Source organism: Cebus imitator, unplaced genomic scaffold, assembly GCF_001604975.1.
Source record: "Cebus imitator isolate Cc_AM_T3 unplaced genomic scaffold, Cebus_imitator-1.0 Scaffold20, whole genome shotgun sequence".
Taxonomy (NCBI): domain Eukaryota; kingdom Metazoa; phylum Chordata; class Mammalia; order Primates; family Cebidae; genus Cebus; species Cebus imitator.
The window spans coordinates 3,999,106-4,019,743 of record NW_016107335.1 but is presented as its reverse complement, the minus strand read 5'-3'; the positions used below and the strand labels follow the sequence as shown (position 1 = coordinate 4,019,743).

At 45.0% G+C, this 20,638-nt stretch overlaps 1 protein-coding gene across 1 annotated transcript; it reads left to right on the top strand.

The window, feature by feature from the left end:
• Positions 1–244: 244 nt before the first annotated feature.
• On the top strand, positions 245–16,168 carry HTR5A (5-hydroxytryptamine receptor 5A). Its single transcript, XM_017519739.2, has 2 exons — positions 245–1,807; positions 12,912–16,168. Exons 1-2 carry the CDS (start codon positions 902–904, stop codon positions 13,242–13,244), a joined length of 1,239 nt encoding a protein of 412 aa, XP_017375228.1. The 5' UTR covers positions 245–901; the 3' UTR covers positions 13,245–16,168.
• The last annotated feature ends 4,470 nt before the right edge of the window (positions 16,169–20,638 follow it).

Genomic DNA, 20,638 nt, shown 5'->3' with positions numbered 1-20,638 from the left:
GCAACTGAGAGCTGGGTAAGAAGAAAGCAATCATGTGCTGAAATCTTCTGGAGAACAAAAGTTAGTGAAACGATCTTAGACCCCTAACTCGGAGCTCTTATAGGAACAGCAGATACTTATGGAAAGCTGAGAAAGCAGTGTTCAAAGACTCCAGACCACCCCTAGAGGGATGCGTGTGGGTGGCTAGGGGAACGTTTCGCGGAAAGTTCATTGGTCAACTTGTTCCACGTGGGAACCCGTTTCAGGCAAGGGCGACAGCACCGTGGACAGCGCCAACCCTCCTGCATCCGGGCAGGGTGAGGCGGCAGCACCGCGGACAGCACCGCGCGAGGGGGCGCGCGCTGGGTGCCGCCCGGCGAGGGGGGCACAGGAGCGCAGCAGCAAAGCCGCGCGCTCCAAGCCAGGAGGAGGGGAGAGGAGGCCTTATCAGCTGATGGCTTACGTAGGGCTAGATCTCAACTTGGATAAGGCAGGTCTCGGTGGGTGCGACAGCATTCGCTCTGCGGAGACGCAGCCTCAGACAGGGTGGCGGGGACAACCGGGACAGAAGGCAGGTTCCAGAAAGCAGGTCTCCCCCCAGATTGGCTTCCCTAGCACGGAGTTAAAGCTGCAGCCTGCTGCCTAGAGAGAAGGGTGGGCAGGGAGGCAAAGCGGCGAGAGCGACTGCTCTGACGCACCAGCCCCTCTCCCGCACCCACACGCTGCGGGCCGCCCTGCTTCTCCCCCATCGGGGAGATACTCGTTTCTGGGCAGCCAGACAGCCTTTTCCACCAAGGCAAGGAGCCCGGGGCTCCTGACAGCTTAGGCGGGCCCTGGCTGGAGACGCAGCCCCTCGCCTCTGCTTCCTTAGCCTCTCAGGGATTCAGACCTGCCGCACTTGCAGCCACGCCGTCTCCCACGGATGCTCACTAGCAGGAGATTGGGGCCAAATTCACAGGCACTTTCCAGAAATCCCACCACTGCCCAGAGGTTGCAAACATCCAGGTTGGCTCTGGGCGCAGTGGGCACCTTAAGTCTCCTGAATACCCTTCCTGCAAGCGCCCCAGGCCGGTCTCCTGACCCAGAGATGGATTTACCTGTGAACCTAACCTCCTTTTCCCTCTCCACCCCTTTCCCTTTGGAGACCAACCGCAGCCTCGGCAAAGATGATCTGCGCCCCAGCCCGCCCCTGCGCTCAGTCTTCGGAGTGCTTATTCTCACCTTGCTGGGCTTTCTGGTGGCAGCGACGTTCGCCTGGAACCTGCTGGTGCTGGCGACCATCCTCCGTGTGCGCACCTTCCACCGCGTGCCCCACAACCTGGTGGCGTCCATGGCCATCTCGGACGTCCTGGTGGCCGCGCTGGTCATGCCGCTGAGCCTGGTGCATGAGCTGTCCGGGCGCCGCTGGCAGCTGGGCCGGCGGCTGTGCCAGCTGTGGATCGCGTGTGACGTGCTCTGCTGCACGGCCAGCATCTGGAACGTGACGGCCATCGCGCTGGACCGCTACTGGTCCATCACACGCCACTTGGAATACACGCTCCGTACCCGCAAGTGCGTCTCCAACGTCATGATCGCGCTCACCTGGGCGCTGTCCGCTGTCATCTCTCTGGCCCCGCTGCTTTTTGGCTGGGGAGAGACTTACTCTGAGGGCAGCGAGGAGTGTCAGGTCAGCCGTGAGCCTTCCTACGCCGTGTTCTCCACCGTGGGCGCCTTCTACCTGCCGCTCTGCGTGGTGCTCTTCGTGTACTGGAAGATCTACAAGGCTACCAAGCTCCGCGTGGGCTCCAGGAAAACCAATAGCGTCTCACCCGTATCCGAAGCTGTGGAGGTGGGTATTGCAGCAATCCTTAAAAATACTCGACTTGCATTTGTACAGGCTGTATTTTCAGGCCACCTGCCCTACCCCCCGCACTTGTAGAAAGTGGAACTTTTTGGGTTTGGGAGTAGGGGGAGTACACTGGGAGAGTGGAAGAAGGCATCAGAGGTGTTCTTTGCCCTGACGTGTTCCCTCTCGCAGAGCGAATCACGCTGTTTTCCTTCTCTCGCGGGTTATTTGTTAAATATACAGAACATGAGGAATTCCAATGGCATCACTCTACAGGGTCCCCTTAGGCCCCCAAATTCTATGGCTCTATAACACCCTTTAGAACATCTGGATAAGCTAGTATCTGGTGTATGCTGGTTCAGTACACTGGGAAAATCAACAGCTTCTTGCACTTCGAATGAGGGTGTTCCAGGAGGGGGGGCTCCAGGTGTGGGAGCATGATTTGATAAGACTGCCATGTGTCAGGCAATGCAGGTTAGTGTTTCATCCTAGTCTATTTTTTTGCTTTGCAAATCACAGCAACTGATTTATTAAAAGTATGGTATCACGTAGGTTACTGTCCTGTGGCATCCTCCCATCCTGACGCAGATGGAAGATGTGGTCTGCATTAGTCCCAGAGCCTGCATTTGTCATCTGCTTCCACTGCCTTGGGGTGTTACTTTCTGGATCTTTCCCCCACAGCCCTATTAGGTTGTAGGTGTGACTGAGAACCTTCCTGAAAGTGAGTAAGGCTGCAGAAGGAAATTAAAAATTCAGGAAAGAGAATTCCCCAGTTCTCTGCAAGAGGCATTTATTGCATGACAATCACTACGGCAACAGCAAGGGAGCTTTTCTCCTTCTCCCACTCCTGCTTTTTGTTGACTCTTAATAATCTGACCCTATGACTCACAGTTCTGAAGACCACGCCCCCCTTATTACCAAGGATGATTCTTTGAATCTAATTTACACATTTAGGTTAGACCAGGAGTCTACACAGTCCCCATTTTCTGTAGTTGTCTCTGGAACAAGAATGTAATCCAATTAAACATATGGAGTGCGTACTATAGGCTTGGTGCAAGAGGTAAGAGAATGATAGAGATGTTGTCTTTGCCCATGAAGACTTTGGTCTAGGGAGGGAGATGGGCACCCACCCTGGGCTCTGCAAGTGCTTTCTAGAGTCAGTAGCTAATTCTAACCATCCCCAGTCAGTCAAGCTTACAGGGACCACAGGTGTAGCTAGGGAAAAAGGGGAGACAGCATCATCCTAGAGGAAAGAAGAAAACAAGGGGTCAGAGGCTACCTGTCCTTTTATCTATGTCGGCACTTCTCAGCGAAGGGTGATATTGCCCCCGAGGAAACATTTGGGCTGTCTGGAGACAGTCTGGTTAATCAAGACTTGAGGATGGGATGCTAATGGCATGTAGTATAGAGAGGTCAGGAATGCTGCTAAATATTGTACAATGCATAGGACAGCCCCTCAACAGAGGATTATTCAGACCAAAATGTCAATCGTACTGAATTTGGGAAACTCTGATCTATTCAATTTCTAAGCAGAACAAAGAGTGCTGTTGGGTAAGAACACTGAAGCTTCCATCAAACTACCTGAAGCTGTGTTCCATGCATATGAACGTCCACTCAAATTCCAAGCCAGGAATAAGAAGACAGTCACCCCCAAGGGCCCTCCTTTTATAAATTGTCCTCTCCCCTGATGTTTATCCAGGCAAATATGATTTACAGTCAACCCCAAACACAGCTTTAGAAGGAGAAAGTTAATTACAATTCTAACCCAAGGCTTGTTGTAAAAGGATGAGGGGCACTCTCATTTCTCTGCTTCAGTGATAGCAGAAGCAAAGCATTATAGCATCTTTGTGCTTTTTATATAGATACACACACACACACACACACACACACTCTCTCTCTCTCTCTCTCTCTCTCTCTCTCTCTCTCTCTCTTCTTTTCTCTCTCCCTCAACCCCCCTGCCTGGTTAGTTTTGAAAATGGGTCCCTTGGCTTGGCAAGGCCTCTAAATAATCCAGTTCTCTAAATATAATGTGGGGCTGCCTCTGTCCTTATGTTGGAGGGTTAATTATAAACCAGGCCACCTGATTGCTCTGTGTAGTGGGAGTGGGCGTCAGAGTCTCTAAACGCAGTTCTACCACCAGCTAGCTGTTACCTAGGGAAACCACAACACTTCTCTCTCATTTCTTTCTCTGCCGAGTTTTATTTAATTACATGCCATGAAACCCTAACCCAGGTCAGACATTGAGCTGGGATCTGGCAACCACAAGACAGATAAGCCTTGCCCTTGTCAAAGGATGAGGAAGCCACTGCTAGAGATCTGAAATAAAATGACAAAAGAAAAATGCCTTGCTTACTAGAGTGAGCTGGGGCTGTGCTGTCCAGGCACGATTTCCCTGAGCAGAGCAGAATGTGGGAAGACCTGAAACAGCACTTTTGGGAGGTATGGGGCCTTAGGGATTGGTGGATTGTTGAGTGTTGGGTAGATGACATCCTCTGTGTGAGATGCTGTTGTTGATTTGTTGTTCCTCCAATGGGTATTTACTGGAGTGAGTCCATCCTTGGTGGCCTTTCAGAACTCAGGGCTAACACCAATAATCTACACAGGTGCTATAGACACCCAGGAGGTAGAGACAGTGTGAACTACTTCACCTTCTTTTATTCTAACCCTAATTGCCCTCCCATTCTTATTCATTCTCTATATAACAGACAAAATTAATAATGCTCTGACTCTCAAAATTACAGGCCACCAATGGTACCAAAGCAATGCATATACAGACTGTACAGGCTTAACTTTTGACTCCCATATGATCCCTGCAGCAGACCTACACCCAGGAGAGCAACTTATGCAAAAAGGCTCCGTGCATATAGACAGACAGCAGCAAAAGCAAAGCAAGCAGCAGTAGGATAGATAGATGAACACCATGACGCCATTTCCTAAACAGTACACTGTGTGACAAGAGGTTTGACGCCTTATACACAGATCTAAGACAATTACCTGACGGTAGAATCTCTTAATCAAAGATGTAGTGACTTGATACAAACACCTTAGCCCTACAACCTTATACAGGAACATACTTGGTGACAAATCTTAAGATAACAAAATTTCAAAAATATCTTGATTGAGATGGGCTGCCCTTGATCAATAGAGTAAGTTTAAAACTCGTTCTGGGCTAAAGAGCACTCATTCTTTTCCTAAGTGTGTGGGAACATTGCCTTCTCAGTCTGCCTTTCTTGGTCCTCATTCAGCCAGAGCTGCAGGAGAGACCACCATGGCTGTCCAGATTTTCACCACTGTGGCTGGTCCTCCTTGACGATGAAGTTTCATCTGTGGAGATGTGATGTTCATACTGCATGTTGATCTACATGAGTTTATACTGTTTTTAAAATTATCTGTTGACTCATCTGTCAGGACAGTTGTGCAGAAGCATGTAAAGATCTGAATTTGGTACTAGAGCATCAAAGTTCTCTCTGGAGCCAGGATACTTTAATTATAGAAATTCAGTCTTGTGATTCCCCTTCCTTGTCTAAGGGTTTCAGAGCTGCTGGCTGATGCATGTTGCAACAGGAGAAGGAGAAAGTAGCCATGAACCATCAATAATGAGCAGAAAAATATTGGATAGTTTATGTTAGCAATTGGGGCCTATTACATGTGGTACATCCGATTTAAAAGGCTAACATGAAATGTTCTGAAGATGTGTTGACTAATTGAATTGATGCCTGTAATGTCTCTGAGACAAGGAGGCAAAGCCTCCAGGTTACTGAATTAAGCAGTGACATTGCCTTAAAATAGGCAATGTTCTTTGACAGGTGTCATACTGTCACCTCAATCCACCCAGAGCATGGCCCCATGTTTTCATATTTGCCTGAAAAGGAACATTCATGATAACCTAGGAAGAACCAGTCTTAACTCTTAAGCATTCTACTTCACTTAAATTTTCTAGTTGTGGAGTCTCTTGTCCATAGAGATTCTAGAACCATGAATATTTCTTTAGTAATTTAAAAAATTGCATGTAGTATAGGCATTCTCACGTCTAATCAGCTAGAATCTCATCACGGACAAGGCTGAAGCACATTTTATTTGGAAGCAGATCCTACCTATTGTAGGAATGTCATAGATTAAAGAAGCATTCTTTTGCTAGTGATCCGGAAATATCTATCAGTTATAAGTTACCATACAGGATTGCTAAAGATTGTTACTACTTGAATTGTCCCATTAAATAAAGTTGACTTTCTCTCAAGCCTTTGAAAAATTTACTATATAGCTAGAAATTTGTCATTTATTATCTTGTTTCACTATCTGGTATAATCAGTAGCTTTTTTTTCAGCTCCCTGTGTTGCCCAGGCTGGAGTGCAGTGGCATGATCTTGCTCATTGCGACCTCTGCCTCCTGGGTTCAAGTAATTCTCCTGCCTCAGCCTCCCGAGTAGCTTGGATTACAGGTGTGCACCACAATACCTGGCTAATTTTTGCATTTTTAGTAGAGATAGGGGTTTCATCATGTTGGCCAGGCTGGTATCAAACTCCTGACCTCAGGTGTTCTCACCCTCCCAAAGTGCTGGGATTATAGGCATTAGCCACTGCACCCAGTCATCAATAGCTTTATTAAAGAAATTTTTTGTTTTAATTTTTAAAAACTTACTACAAGTTGATTTGCTTTTTTGCTTTTCAGACAACTTTAAAAATGTATGTGGCATGACTGTTGTTCTGTAGTGGTGGGGTTACTGGCAGTTATGATGACAGCCACATAAACAAAAACGTTTATATAGTTATATATCTCATTACAGAAAACTTTCCTTGGGAGTTTAAAAAGACAAAGAATCGTTGAGTGATAATACCTTCCTCGGAGTGACTTTATTAGATAGATTGTATATAATTGTCATTTTGTCTTTTAGCCAACATGAGACGTTCATTCTTTCAAGGCTCCTTCTGCTAGCAATATATTAATATATATAGGAATTCTTATCTTGGCTCTCAAATCCTTGAGAACAGAGGTCCTTTTGGGTGTTTCATCTAGAAAGCCATATCTTGTATTGATTTCTAGCATTTACTTTATAAGGCTATCTGGAAATGTGTACCCCCATGTTGGATATTTTGCAAATTGGCAACTACACATTTCAGTTTATTTTTTCTTATTAAATTCCCAAATTCAGGTTTAAGCCATTTATAGAAAAACAAGTAGGACAAGTCTCTACTTCAGCTGTTGGATGTACACAAGCATGTTGCTTAAAGGTTTTCTAAAGTCTATTTTCTATCTTTATTCAGCCTCGCAAGTAGATGGGACTTCAAGAATGTGTCATCACACCTGGCTAATTTTTGTATTTTTTATAGCAATGGGGTCTCACCATGTTGCCCAGGATGGACTCAAACTCCTAAGCTCAAGTGATCCTCCTGCCTCCACCTCCAAAGTGCTGGGATTACGAGCATGAGCCACCATGCCCAGCTTTATTTAGTTTACTTTGAATCTTTATTCAACCTCTCCTTAAAGAAAGCCTTCTAAAATTACTTTACGTAATATATTTTCTATTTTTATATTTAAATTTTCACAACTGGGTTACATAACTTTTCTATTTTCTATGCTTCTGTTTTTAACCATATTTTTTATATGAGAGGATTTCAGTTAATTCAACTAATGAGTACACATGTATAGTTCAAGAAAATAAAATTTTCGTTTGATATTCTAACAAAATTATAAATTCTATAACAAAAGTTTAGAAACTTTTTTCTTCTTCTTCTTTCTAATTTTCTTTCTTTTGCTTCTTTTCTTTTCTTTCTTTTTTAAAGACAGAGCCTTGCTCTGTTGCCCAGGCAACAGTACAGTGGCACAGCCATAGCTCACTGCAGCCTTGAAACCCTGGGCTCATGCAGACCTCCCACCTCAGCCTCCTCAGCAACTGGGACTACAGGAATATGCTACCATACCTGGCTAATTTTTAAAATTTTTGTGGCGATGGGTCTCTCTGTGTTGCACAGCATGGTCTCAAACTGTTGACTTCAAATGATTCTCCTACCTTGGCTTCTCAAAGTGCTGGGATTACAGGCATGAGCCCCCATGCCTGGCCTAGAATATTTTTTAATTATAGCTCTTAACTTAGGTCTAGACAAGGGTTTTAATTTAAATTCTATAAATATGATTTTTCTTCTGGTAATTTTATAATGTGATTGTGTTTTTCCTGAGAAGAACCTGATTCATTTAGAAGGTCAGATAAAGCTGAATAGAAAAATACAGGATAGAGATATGCAAAGATGGTAGGTTTCTGAAGGTTACAAAATCTTTGGTACTATTTCAGAGTTAGAATTTTGTTTTAAAGCCTCAAAATACCAATTAAAGAGGCTGAATTTTAGCTATTTGATGTTTGTCTCCTAATTTTTCTAGAGCTTCTCTTAAATAACTTATTAATTTTTGATTCATCAGATGTTTCTCATTAAGTAAAAAAAAGTTTGGCATTTGTGGAAGAAAAGTGCAAGGGTTAGGGTCATAATGCAATTTTAAAGAGGAAATAGTTCTTAAAAAAGAAGATTGGGATTTTGACACGGGCAAGCCATGGCACAGGAGAACACGAGAAGGAGGTGACTGTGGTTGGCCGACAGTTTGTGCTTGTGAATAGTGTCTCAGGGTCCTGGACTAAACAGATGGCAGAAGGGGACACACGATTGTCCACACAACTGTCATTAAGCTGGAAAACGATGGAGCCAAGTGATGTATTTTCACCACTCGACAAGTCAGGAGTGCCCTCATAAAAGTTTTGTAGGGGACCACAAGCAAAGTTTGATCAATTGCTTTTTCATAAATTGGTCACTGGCCTAATAATGGTCTGCAAATCATTAGCGCTCAGGTCCTGCTTGGATTAGATTGGAAACTTAACAAGCCAATGCCTTACAGAATAGTTCCTTCTGTATTCAACAGAAGAAGGCATTGCAGGACAAAACAAAAACCCATGCAGCAAGGCTTTGTACATGTAGACAACACAACAGCAAAGCAAGCGGCCGTAGGATAAGTAGAATAATGGCATGACAATATTTGCCAAATGATACACCTTCATGGCAAGAGATTGAAAGCTTTAAACATAGATCTCAGACAATTACCTAATGGTAGATCTCTCAATCAAAGATCTAGTTACATGATACAAACACCTCAGCCTTGCGACCTTATCCAGGACATAGCTGGTCACAAATCTTAGGATAACAAAATACATTGAGCATTAAGAGCCCAGTGAAATGAGGCGGAACTCAAATCCTTGTTGAGATTGATGCACTTGGCTGCAGATGCAAAGGACAGCTGAGTGTGGGGCCCAGTGAATGTGCTTGTGGTCCAAGGATCCCAGGGAGTCTTCAAAATGACCTCAGTGGAACCTCCAGAACTGTCCATGGGTGATGCCACTACTGTTCAGAATCTGAAATAGACAAAGCTGAATCTTTCACTCAGAATAGTGAGAGGAAGCAATGCTTGACAGCAATATCCCAGAGCAGAGCTGGGTGCCAGTCATCCATGATTTGGGGTGGTGTGGGTTCAGACACTGGGGGACACTTGAGGAGCAGCAGACTGACATCAGCTGCAGAATGGGGTTTTCTGTTGGATGACTGATGCTCAGAGGTGTGTTTATTAGGTTGAGTCTGACCCTGAATGGCTGACTTTCAGAAGTGAGGGCTGACACGGATTAATTGGTTTACAAGTGCATATTCACAAAACTTCATTGTCCTTGATCAATTGAAGAGGTTTAAACAAGAAAAAAAGTTTGTTTGTTATTACAGTTATAGAACAATTAGTTTTGTCCTAAGTTTGTGGGGCCATTTTTATTCACACCCTCATGGAGCCTTCCTTAATGTGTAAGACCATTTTTAATCAAACATTTTTATTCTGTGGTCTAACTTGCAAATCACCTGAAACCACACTTCCAAGGTAGGAGTCTTTGTCCCTTAATTCCAATACCCATTATTGACGGTAATCCATTGATTATCTACGACATTATTAAAGAGGCAAAGCAGAGTGGTTGGATGAAATAAAAGAACATATCATATTTATGATTAACCGGTAAATAATTATTTAGCACACAATCATTTTGGAAGAATGAAAGCTCTAACACATATGTACCTGTCCCCAAAGAACTTGTTTGCTGAGGGAGATGAGGCTAAGTGTTCATTTAGAAAAAAATTTATAAATGAATCTTAAATTTTGAGGTATGTGCTTTACATGCATTTCAGAGATTATTAGGAAAAATTAATTTGGCTTAACTGTTCACTTTTTAACCCTATTTCCTCTCTTTCTGTGAGTTTACTAATGACCAGGTTGGGTGCAGTAATTAACAGAGCATTATTTTCCAGACTTAATTAATTGCTTTATTGCAACCATTGATTAGAAGACAGCAAAGAGCTAAAGAGTCCATAAATCAGAGAGCCATGGAGTAAGCAAACAAATTCACCATTTGAGGGCATTAGAAACCTGAAACTCCACAAGCAACCAAGATCCTCCTAGCAGCTGGAGGCTTTATTAGTCACAGAGGTACCATTTTAAATCAATGTCACTCTTTCTTCTATCAAGCCAGTTGATGCTGAATACAGCACCAAAGATGGCCCAGTAAAATAATCAACATTTCGCAAGGTAATAGAAAAATATCCTTCTCTGAACAACTTGGAGTTCTATGGCTAAACTATGAAAAATGTCTAAATCAAGCACTAAGTGTCACTGACATCACCAGTGTGATCATCACCAGTGTGACCAGCACCCATGGTGTCTCCAGTGTAACCAGCATCTCCAGCATCAATGATGTCTCCAGTGTGACCAGCATCCACAGTGTGACCAGTATCCATGGTATCTCCAGTGTGACTAGCATCAACAGTGTGACCACCATCGACAGTGTGAACAGCATCCACAGTGTGAACAGCATCCATGGTGTCTCCAGTGTGACTGGCATCTCCAGTGTGACCAGTATCCATGGTATCTCCAGTGTGACCAGCATTGACAGTGTGAACAGCCTCCATGGGTTCACCAGTATGACCAGCATATCCAGTATGACCAGCATTCATGGTGTCTCCAATGTGACCAGTATCTCCAGTATAATCAGCATCAATGATGTCTCCGGTGTGACCAACATCTCCAGTGTGACCAGTATTCATGGTGTTACCTGTGTGACCAGCATCTCCAGTGTGACTAGTATCCATGGTATCTCCAGTGTGACCAGCATCCACAGTGTGACCAACATCCATGATGTCTCCAGAGTGACCAGCATCTCCATTGTGACCAGCATCCACAGTGTGAACAGCATCCATGGTGTCTCCAATGTGACCAGCATCGACAGTGTAATCAGCATCCATGGTGTCACCAGTGTGACCAGAATCTCCAGTGTGAACAGCATCTTCTGTGTAACCAGCATTCCCAGTGTGACCAGCATCTCTAGTATGACCAGAATCCATGGTGTTTCCAGTATAGCCAGCATCTCCAGTGTGACCAGCATTCTTTATGTGATCACAGTGTGATCAGCCTCCACAGTGTGACCAGTGTCTCCAGTATGACCAGTGTCCCCATTGTCACTCATAAAAATGTGCCAAGAAGAAGCAGAATTTTCAGAGGGTTGAAGAGTCCAGCTAGATTCTTGTTTTATTGCCGTTTGGGGACAATAGGGAAAACAGCTTCCATGATGTTACTATGGGGTTGAATTCTCTTAAGGAAATCGGTAGCTTTCCCTCTTTCTTTTATGCTGAAAAATTAAGGTAATTATGGTTTGGATTTCTATAAATGAATCCCTTCAAATGCATTTCCAGATATGTATTGATAAATCAGTAACCAAAGGTAACTCTGGTTACAGAGTTACTTCAAGAGGTACAGAAAGAGAGATTTTCAGTGCTTATTTTATATGTGTTTTTAAAGGTTGCCTTATTATGGACTATTTGTTTTATTATTTATTATCTTCTTTTAAATTTAATTTAGTGTATAGTACTTGATGTTATGCTGTTTTGCAAATAAATATCAGCAAGTCTATCCTACAAATTTGGTAATTTATTCATCAGGTAACATTGCCTTAACCACGGTGTTCCTATTTCTGCCTGCTATTCCATATGATAGTAAGTCAATTCCTTTTGAGTCCACTTTATAAATGCGGCCAAGAATGAGTTAAGTGAGTTAGATTGACCTGAAAGTTCTTTGCCTAAAAGATAGTATGCTCTTTCAGAACAGGCTGTGTAAATCATTTAAGTGTACTAGAGTCACAGTATGGTGGAGAGGGGAAGAATATATTTAATGTCAATGCAATCTCACCTGCCAGAGAATGGCTGACTCAGAAGCTGTCCCACATTTTGATTGGATCGAGTAATTTCCAAATGTAGTAAATTTACAGTTGCTTCATATTTAGGCTGCCTCATCAGTAGACACTCATTATGTCATTTCTCCCAACAGCTAAAAATAGGACCAGAATGGAGCAAGAGCTTCCTTTCCCAGGAATTCCACTCCTTGAGAGAAGGAAGTGAACTGGAGGGCCTGATTCTGTGGAAACCTGCCCTTTTAGAGGGCACCCAAGGAGAGGCTCTAAAAGACTGAGGTCTCTGTTTTACATAAAGATAGGGGCGTAGAGGAAGATACAGAATAGACCCAGAGAGAAGTGTGCTGGCCACTGGACTGCCTCACACAGAATATGCTACAGAGCACAGCAGTAGGATCTTTATGCCAGAGGAAAAGTTCTAGAAAGTTTTAACATTATAGAGGGGACTTACAGGAGCCCAGAATGTTATAAAGATGGTAGGAAATGTGGTCGTAAGCGTACAATCTAGCACACTTTTGATGACTTAGTGCACCTCTGCCACTAAGTCATGCGTGCCATGTCACCTGCTCGTTTATGCCACTGCCTCTGTTGAATAGACAGCAATAGGGAGCCCATTTTCATGACGTCAATTCCATCACATCCGGTTCTTTCATTTCTAAGACATAAGCAAACACCCCAGCTCCAGTGCCTGGTTCCCACGTCTGACGGTGTGTGCCACGGGCCTTCAGGCTCCCACACCTATCCGTTGGGACCTTCCCTGGAACTGGATGTGCGGAATCCAGGCTTGTCAGTGTCTAGGTTCAGCCTGGCAGGTAGACAGAGGTGGCTCCTCCTAAAACCCCTGCTTGTCTTTTACAGGTGAAGGACCCCGCCAAACAGCCCCAGATGGTGTTCACAGTCCGCCATGCCACTGTCACCTTCCAGACAGAAGGGGACACATGGCGTGAGCAGAAGGAGCAGCGGGCTGCCCTCATGGTGGGCATCCTCATTGGTGTGTTCGCACTCTGCTGGATCCCCTTCTTTCTCACGGAGCTCATCAGTCCCCTCTGCTCCTGTGACATCCCCGCCATCTGGAAAAGCATCTTCCTGTGGCTTGGCTACTCCAACTCCTTCTTTAACCCCCTGATCTATACGGCTTTCAACAAGAACTACAACAGCGCCTTCAAGAACTTCTTTTCTAGGCAACACTGAGGGAGAGGACTAGGATCAAAGGGAGTTTCTTCCCATAATTCAGTGGAATTCCCAGTTCATCCATTTCCCATCCCCACCCAACAGCCACGTGGCGAGATGAATCCTCACCATTCGCCAGGGTCATCTTCAGAACTGCACTGGCCCTTTCCACCTCCTCAGTAGGAATATGAACCCTCACAGCAGTTTTGATGACATCATGTATCTAACTTGCCTACTATCCCTTCCTCTGCGCTGACAGCCATGGACTTTGCCCATAAAGTGTCCTTTCCTCCCCTTATTCACTTGGCATGGTGAGCGACGTTGTCCTAAAGAAGTCAAACAAGGCAGATAAGGAGGAGGAGGTAAAACAATATGGGCAGGTTGAGAATGGATAGAAAAGAATGAACAAGTCATGATGTAGACATCTGGGGTAGGAGACCATGATTCCATGCTTTCTGGCACCGTCCCCATTTCAAATATTCCCCTCTGTGGTCCTAGCACACATACCCTAATACCAATGGGGTATGCTCCAAGGGTTGACCACAAAACACTGTCTCCGAATATGTTAAATTACATAGTCCTATCCATGAGGGCAGAGAACATTAGCTTTAAGGTTTTGTTTGTGGCAACTACACACACACACACACACACACACACACACACACACACAGAGAGAGAGAGAGAGAGAGAGAGAGAGAGAGAGAGAGAGAGAGAGAGAGAGAACTAAGAAAGAGGCAGGCATTCTAGCTGGCTAGTTTACTCCAAAATGCAATCCCTTGACATGAAACAGGCCCTGAGGGTCAACTCCTTCCTTCCATTTTGAAGCAACAGTTTATAACCAATAGAAAAGTCTCCTGGTTTCACACAGTCTGTTAAACTTTCTTATTTGCTACTGGTTTCATGTGTGTGGAATACATTTAAGTGTTTCTAGGCAAAGACCTTTGTCCTCAGATCATGAGATTATAGCTCAGCTGCGATAAGGCTGAGCGTTTCATGATCAGTGACTATGAAGGCACATTCACCACACACGGGCACTTTGGGGGCCTCTTTGACGAATGTGCTAACTGCTATTTTTTGTTGGCATGTGAATGCCTGCTAGGAGGCCAAGACGAGTAAATAATGAAAAAGAACAATGCTAAGCTGCAGCCTCAGTCCTCTACAAATGGGCAGCATACTTGGTGAGGTGAGGAGTTAAGTGATGAGGCAGCATTCGTGTGAGCATGTAAAGCCAGTGCCATTACACAAAAATTAAAAAAAAATCCTAGGCAATAAAACTGCCTGTGGTCTGCTATGTCCCTGACTCTTTAAATGCATGAATTAAAGAATTATACATTATAATAATCTCTGAATTATTGTAATTCATGCAATATATTGCATATAATAAATAATATCAATTGAGAGTTCAAACAGGAAATTTGTGATAATTTATATGTGATCTTGGCTTGAAGTTTAGTCTTGCCTTTATTGCAAATACTGGCTTTATCAAAAGAATGTGAGAAGATACATGTTAGATACCTGTCAAGCCACAATATGCCAAATGCAGATCTTTATGCATTCAAGCAGATTCATTGAGACATTTAGTGATAGGAATTGAAGAATTTATTTAGAAACATCCTTAGACTTGTCTTCTGTATATATCACTTGAAGTGCTAAGCCCACAAGTATTTTAAAATACAGGCTGCTCACTTATTCAAGTTACCTTTCTCCGTTATTACTTGAAGTCAGAGAGAACAACACATGCTATTGCCTTCTAGTGTTTTAATAAGGGAAGGGTTTTTAAAACTTTATTAAGTGCCCCATGGCAGAGAAGAAATATTCCAACAGGAGGAGTCTGGAGAGGCGACACTAGAATCGAGGGTAAAAGTTTAAGTCTATTCTATCTGAAAATCCATATGAAAACTTTTACTCCATAAATCGCACGTGTCTTACTTACTGTTTAAAAGTTCATACTCTTCAATAAAGTGAAGTTTGAGGAAGATGTGCTACATTTTTCTGGTGGCTTCAAACACTCCCTGACGCTCCCAGGATTCTTCATACCCTAGTTGGAGAACGATGCTATTATAATATTAATTCAACCTCCAACTGATGTTTTTACTCATGTTTTCATAAGATGAGCAAGTCTCATTGCTTTTATCACTCAATATGTATTTAAAACCTCCCAGGTGTCACTTATACATTATATACAAAACTCTACATATGCTATCTAGGAAACATGCCATATATGAGAAGAAAGAAGTGGCAATTAATGAATTATTTTGCTTCGATTTCAGTACCAAAAGTTGTTTATACCCGGCTAAGAAATACAGACATTCATTGACTTTGAGCCAAAGTCAAGTATGCACATCAAATATTTGTAAAACACTTTCGTTTATGCTTGACTGCTAATATTTTATCAGGTTAGAAGTTTATATGAATCATGAACAGAAGAAATTGCTCAAATCACTATAATCCCGTTCCCATGCCAGATTGCAACAAGCACCATTGTTAGATGGTGCACCTAGAGAAGGCTGCAGGGTTTCCTGCAAGGCCTCTCTGCAGGGTGACTGAAGTGAACCAGGCCAAAGCCCTCCTTTCAGATTCTATAGAATATGTTGAATAAAATGCAGAGCTCTGCTCTCCTGCCTAAAGACAATGTACCAAGGAGATAATTCTCTCCTGATGAGTGATCTTAGCCCTCTCGAGGCCACGATGAGTTTGAGATTTTCATTGTACGGTGGTGAAAGTCTAGTGGAAGATGTTCCTGAGTCCGTATTGACATCAAACCAGGTTGTAGGGATTAATTCTTGATAAAAGCCTGTTCTTTGTTTCTTCTTCCCATGGGGAGCATGTTTGCTTCTATGCTGGCTGTTGGATTCACAGTTCCTTGCTCATAGCCAAAGAGGCTGTAGAGACAACACTCTGCCACATTTCTGTTAAAGAGAAAGTAAGGACTGAGTCTACAGCTCGGATGCTGAGTGAAAAGTGGTTGCCAAGCAGGGATGTGGTTAGTGTCCAGGGAATGGGATCAGAGGAGGGGAGCAGGTGGGCTTTTCAAAGCTCTCTGTCCTGTGTCAGGAAAGGAGAGCTTTTGCACTGCTCATGGGCTGGGCCCAGATGGTTTGCTGGGGCCATCTGTGGTTTGCAGCTGTCTTCCCTGCCTTCGTGAGGTCCCACTCAGGACATTAGTGTCCACCGTCCCCGCTGTGCTGGGGAGGGGCCAGCTCCAGGAGGATGGAGGTCCAGCCTGGCCACTGTCCACTGATAAAAATGGCTCTGTCAGGACCACCAGCCCCGGGTAGTTCTTTCCTGGATGTCCTGGGTGCTGTGGTCCAGCTGCACCCGGCCTTCCATCTTCCTCTGTCTCCTCCAGAAAGGGATCTGCCTTTCCATCAGGAGTATCTTTGAAACTCATGATCCCTTCTACCATGGCCTCCTTTGTAATAGCTTGGGCCAGCTGCCGGCCATGTTCACTGAGGTCTGGCTCAAGGCTCCACGAGCATGGGGAGGGAATCAAGGAAGACGCACCACAGTGTGCAGCAAATTTAATCAGCTTCCCCACAACCAAGCAGATGATCATCAACATTTATTAAGCCCTGACCCCATGCAGGGCACTGTGCTATGCGCTTCACAGCCACACGTATTTGGTCCTAACCATAACCCTTGGAGGTACTATGGAGATTTAACACAAAAGTCATTTGAGTCTTGTAAACATTAAATTACTCATTCAAGATGAACAGCTAGTAAATTAGAGCCAGGATCGGAACCCTAGGACCTGGCTGCAAACTCTAGTTCTTGGTCTCTGTACTTTAACAAAGAAACAGCCCCCAAAGGGGGCCTATACAAAATGATTTGCAGGAGCCAGAGGAGGGCAGGGACTTAAAACAACTGCTTCCTCCCCTCCGGCGTCTACACCAAGTACAGCCCACATAGACGCTGCAGAAGCACCAGCTTTCACAGGACATCTTTTGAACAGTGTCCTTTTCCTTAGTGATATTTGGTGACTGGAGGTCACCCTCTGTGTGGCGCCAGCTTCCCAGACCAAATCTGCCCCAGAGATCAGGAACGAGCTAACCGTGATCTATACTGCACCAATCCCAGTAGCCTAACAAGGAGTTCCTGGCAGATGAGCGATGTCAGATGGGAAGTAAGGGAGATGGCAACTCTGCCCCTGGTGCTAACAAGGGGAGGGGCTGAGATTCATTTAGAGTCTCATAACATGAGGATGTGCTGAGAAATGCATCATTAGGCAATTTCAACACTGTGCAAACGTCACTGAGTGCACTTATCCACACCTAGTGGGGACAGCCCACTATCCACGCAGGCTGTACGGTGTAGCCTCCTGCTCCTAGGATGCACACCTGTGAACCTGTTACTGTACTGGATACCATAGGCAATTGTAACATGATGGTAATGGGTTTGTGTACATAAACATATCTAAATGTAGGAAAGGTTCAGTAAAAAATGATTTAAAATGGTGCACCTGCATAGGGCACTTGTCATGAATGGAACTTGCTACAGTGGAGGTAGCCCTAGGTGAACCCTTCTTTTATTCTGAGAGGGAGTTTTTCTCTTTTCGCCCAGGATGGAGTGCAATGGCATGATCTTGGCTAACTGCAACCTCCACCTCCAGGGTTCCAATGATTCTCCTGTCTCAGCCTCCCAAATATCTGGGATTACAGGCACTCACCATCATGTCCAGCTAATTTTTGTATTTTTAGTGGAGATGGGGTTTCACCGTGTTGGCCAGGCTGGTCTTGAACTCCTGACCTCAGGTGATCCACCTACCTCAGCCTCCGAAAGTGCTGGGATTACAGGCGTGAGCCACTGTGCCTGGCCTACACTAAACTCCTAAAAAATATTTTCCTTTTTGTTAACAGTAAATTAACCTTAGCTTACTGTAACTTTTCTAACTTTATACATTTTTTAGTTTAAAAAACCTTTTTGACTTTTCTGTATAACACTTAGCTTAAAACACAAACATTATACAGCTATACAAAAGTATTTTCTTTCTTTGTATCCTGATTCTATAAGCTTTTTTCCTATTTAAATTGTTTTAACTTTATCTTTTTATATTTTAAACTTTTTGTTAAAAACTAAGACACACATTAACCCAGGCCCACACAGGGTCAGGATCATCAAGGTCACTGTCTTCCAACTCCACACCTTGTCCCACGGGAAGGCCTTCAGGGCCAGAACACGCATGGAGCTGTCAGCTCCAATGAGAACAGTGCCTTCTTTTGGACACCTGAAGGACCTGCCTGAGGCTCTTCTTGAGGAGATAATACTCTTTTCAGAAGGACATCCATAGTGGTTTGCTTGGTTTGTTTCTTTCTTTCATCTTAGATTTGTGTGAGTAAAATGCATTGTACTATGACATTACCATGGCTACGACGTCACTAGGGGGTGGGAGATTTCAGCTCCATCATAACCTTATGGGACCACTGTTGTATATGCGGGCCATCCTTGACCAGAAGAGTTGTTATTTGCAGTCCGTGATGATACATTCCGTGAACGCGTACATGGTAAGTGTGCTGTGCTGCCCATTCCATGATCTATAAAAGTGGGCTTGCGATCCTCCCTGATGCCATCTTTAGGTTATACAAACATGCCCTGCTGTGCAAGGATGGAGCTGAGCCCCTGCAGACACGTCTGCTTTCCCAGCTCCTCCCTGTCAGGCTGTGCCGTGGGGGACTGGAGAGAGGCTGTGAGACCGGGCGTCACCGTGGCAAGTGTGTACTCAGAAGGAGAAGGTGGTTCTAGCTTGCTTTCATTATTATGATTATTATTTGAGACAGAGTCTTGCTCTGTCACCAGGCTGGAGTGCAGTGGTGTGATCTTAGCTCATTGCAACCTCTGTCTCCTGGGTTCAAGTGATTCTCACGCCCCAGCCTCCCGAGTAGCTGGGGCTACAGGTGTGGGCCACTATGTCTGGCTAATTTTTGTATTTTTAGTAGAGACGGGGTTTCACTATGCTGGCCATGCTGGTCTCAAACTCCTGACCTCAGGTGATCCGCCTGCCTTGGCCTCCCAAAGAGCTGGGATTACAGGCGTGAGCCACGGCACCCGACCTCTCTTTTGCCTTTATCCTTGTCTGTACTTCCTCAAAGATGCCAGCACCAGCCCTGGAGGCCTTAGACCCAGTTCAGCAGAGCACCCACCCTCAAGCTCTTGGGGCGGAAGAGCTTCTCCCCCAACAGGTCTCATTCCCAGCTCCTGGAGACAGGCACCAGCCCAACATGCCCCTTCGTGGAGGTTTCAGCAGCACTTCGCTGGGCCTCTCCCCGACCGTCTAGATTTCAGAACTCTCAAAGCCTGGCGGTGGCAGCTGCCTCCCTCAGGACCATCTCTGCCTTAACGCCGCCATGCCTCCCTTTCCCCTCCTCAGTCCTCTAATCCCTGACCAACAGACCTGTGTATTCCATTCCTCTGCTAAAATGGCTGGTGTATTTCTACTTCCCGGCTAGACTCTGGACCTCAGAGTGATGCAAAGGGGACACAGAGGCCACGCCCCGTGCTCACATTGCACCTGCGTGGGTCCCAGGAGGGCTCCACAGCCCTGATGGGCACCACGCCCTTTGAGGGGGCCACGTCTGGCTGCTGTAGAGTCTGCCCAGCAACCACCATGTTCTTTGCCACGCCGTTCACGGCTTAGACGGTACCACTTCATCTACTGTCCTCTGGCCAAGAGAGGAGCCGTCTCATCCCAGAGCTGAAAGAGGGTTTGGAGGCCTTTTTCCTTCTTTCCTTTTTGTTTTTCTGAGACTGAGTTTTGCTCTTGTTGCCCAGGCTGGGGTGCAACAGTGTGATCTCGGGCTCCCTGCAACCTCTGCCTCCCGGGTTCAAGTGATTCTCCTGCCTCAGCTTCCCAAACAGCTGGGATTACAGACCCACATTACCATGCCTGGCTAATTTTTGTATTTTTAGCAGAGACGGGGTTTCACCATGTGGGCCAAACCCTACTCGGGAATTGCCCCAAAGGAGGGCAGCACGGACTTGGGTCCACAGTTGTGCTACTGTTTCTACACGGTCTGTAGTTTTTTGCTGCCCCTTCTCTCATCTCTTGCATATTTGGATTTTGCCTTTTGTTCTTTACCCAGTTTATCAACTGACTACCTTACCTGTGAGTAAACAGTGTGCCAGCAGAAATAATAAACAGCACATAAAATAACAAATGAACTGCCTTTGAGGGCTTTTGGTAGAGTAGATTCAGCTGAGATGAACAGCGTCAGGCTCTGCAGCCAGAGGCAGGTGGAAGTGTTTCCTTCTGGCGGTGGTTCAGGTGGTGCTAAGGAAGACCCGCGGCAACCCAGCATCTCCTTGGGGACTAATGCGGTTTTCTTTCCCGCTCCAATTTCAGGGTTCGTTTTGTTTTGCTTTGCGGCAGCCATTGGAGCTTCTCTGCAGGGGATTCTGGTGGCAAACACAGAATAGAACGC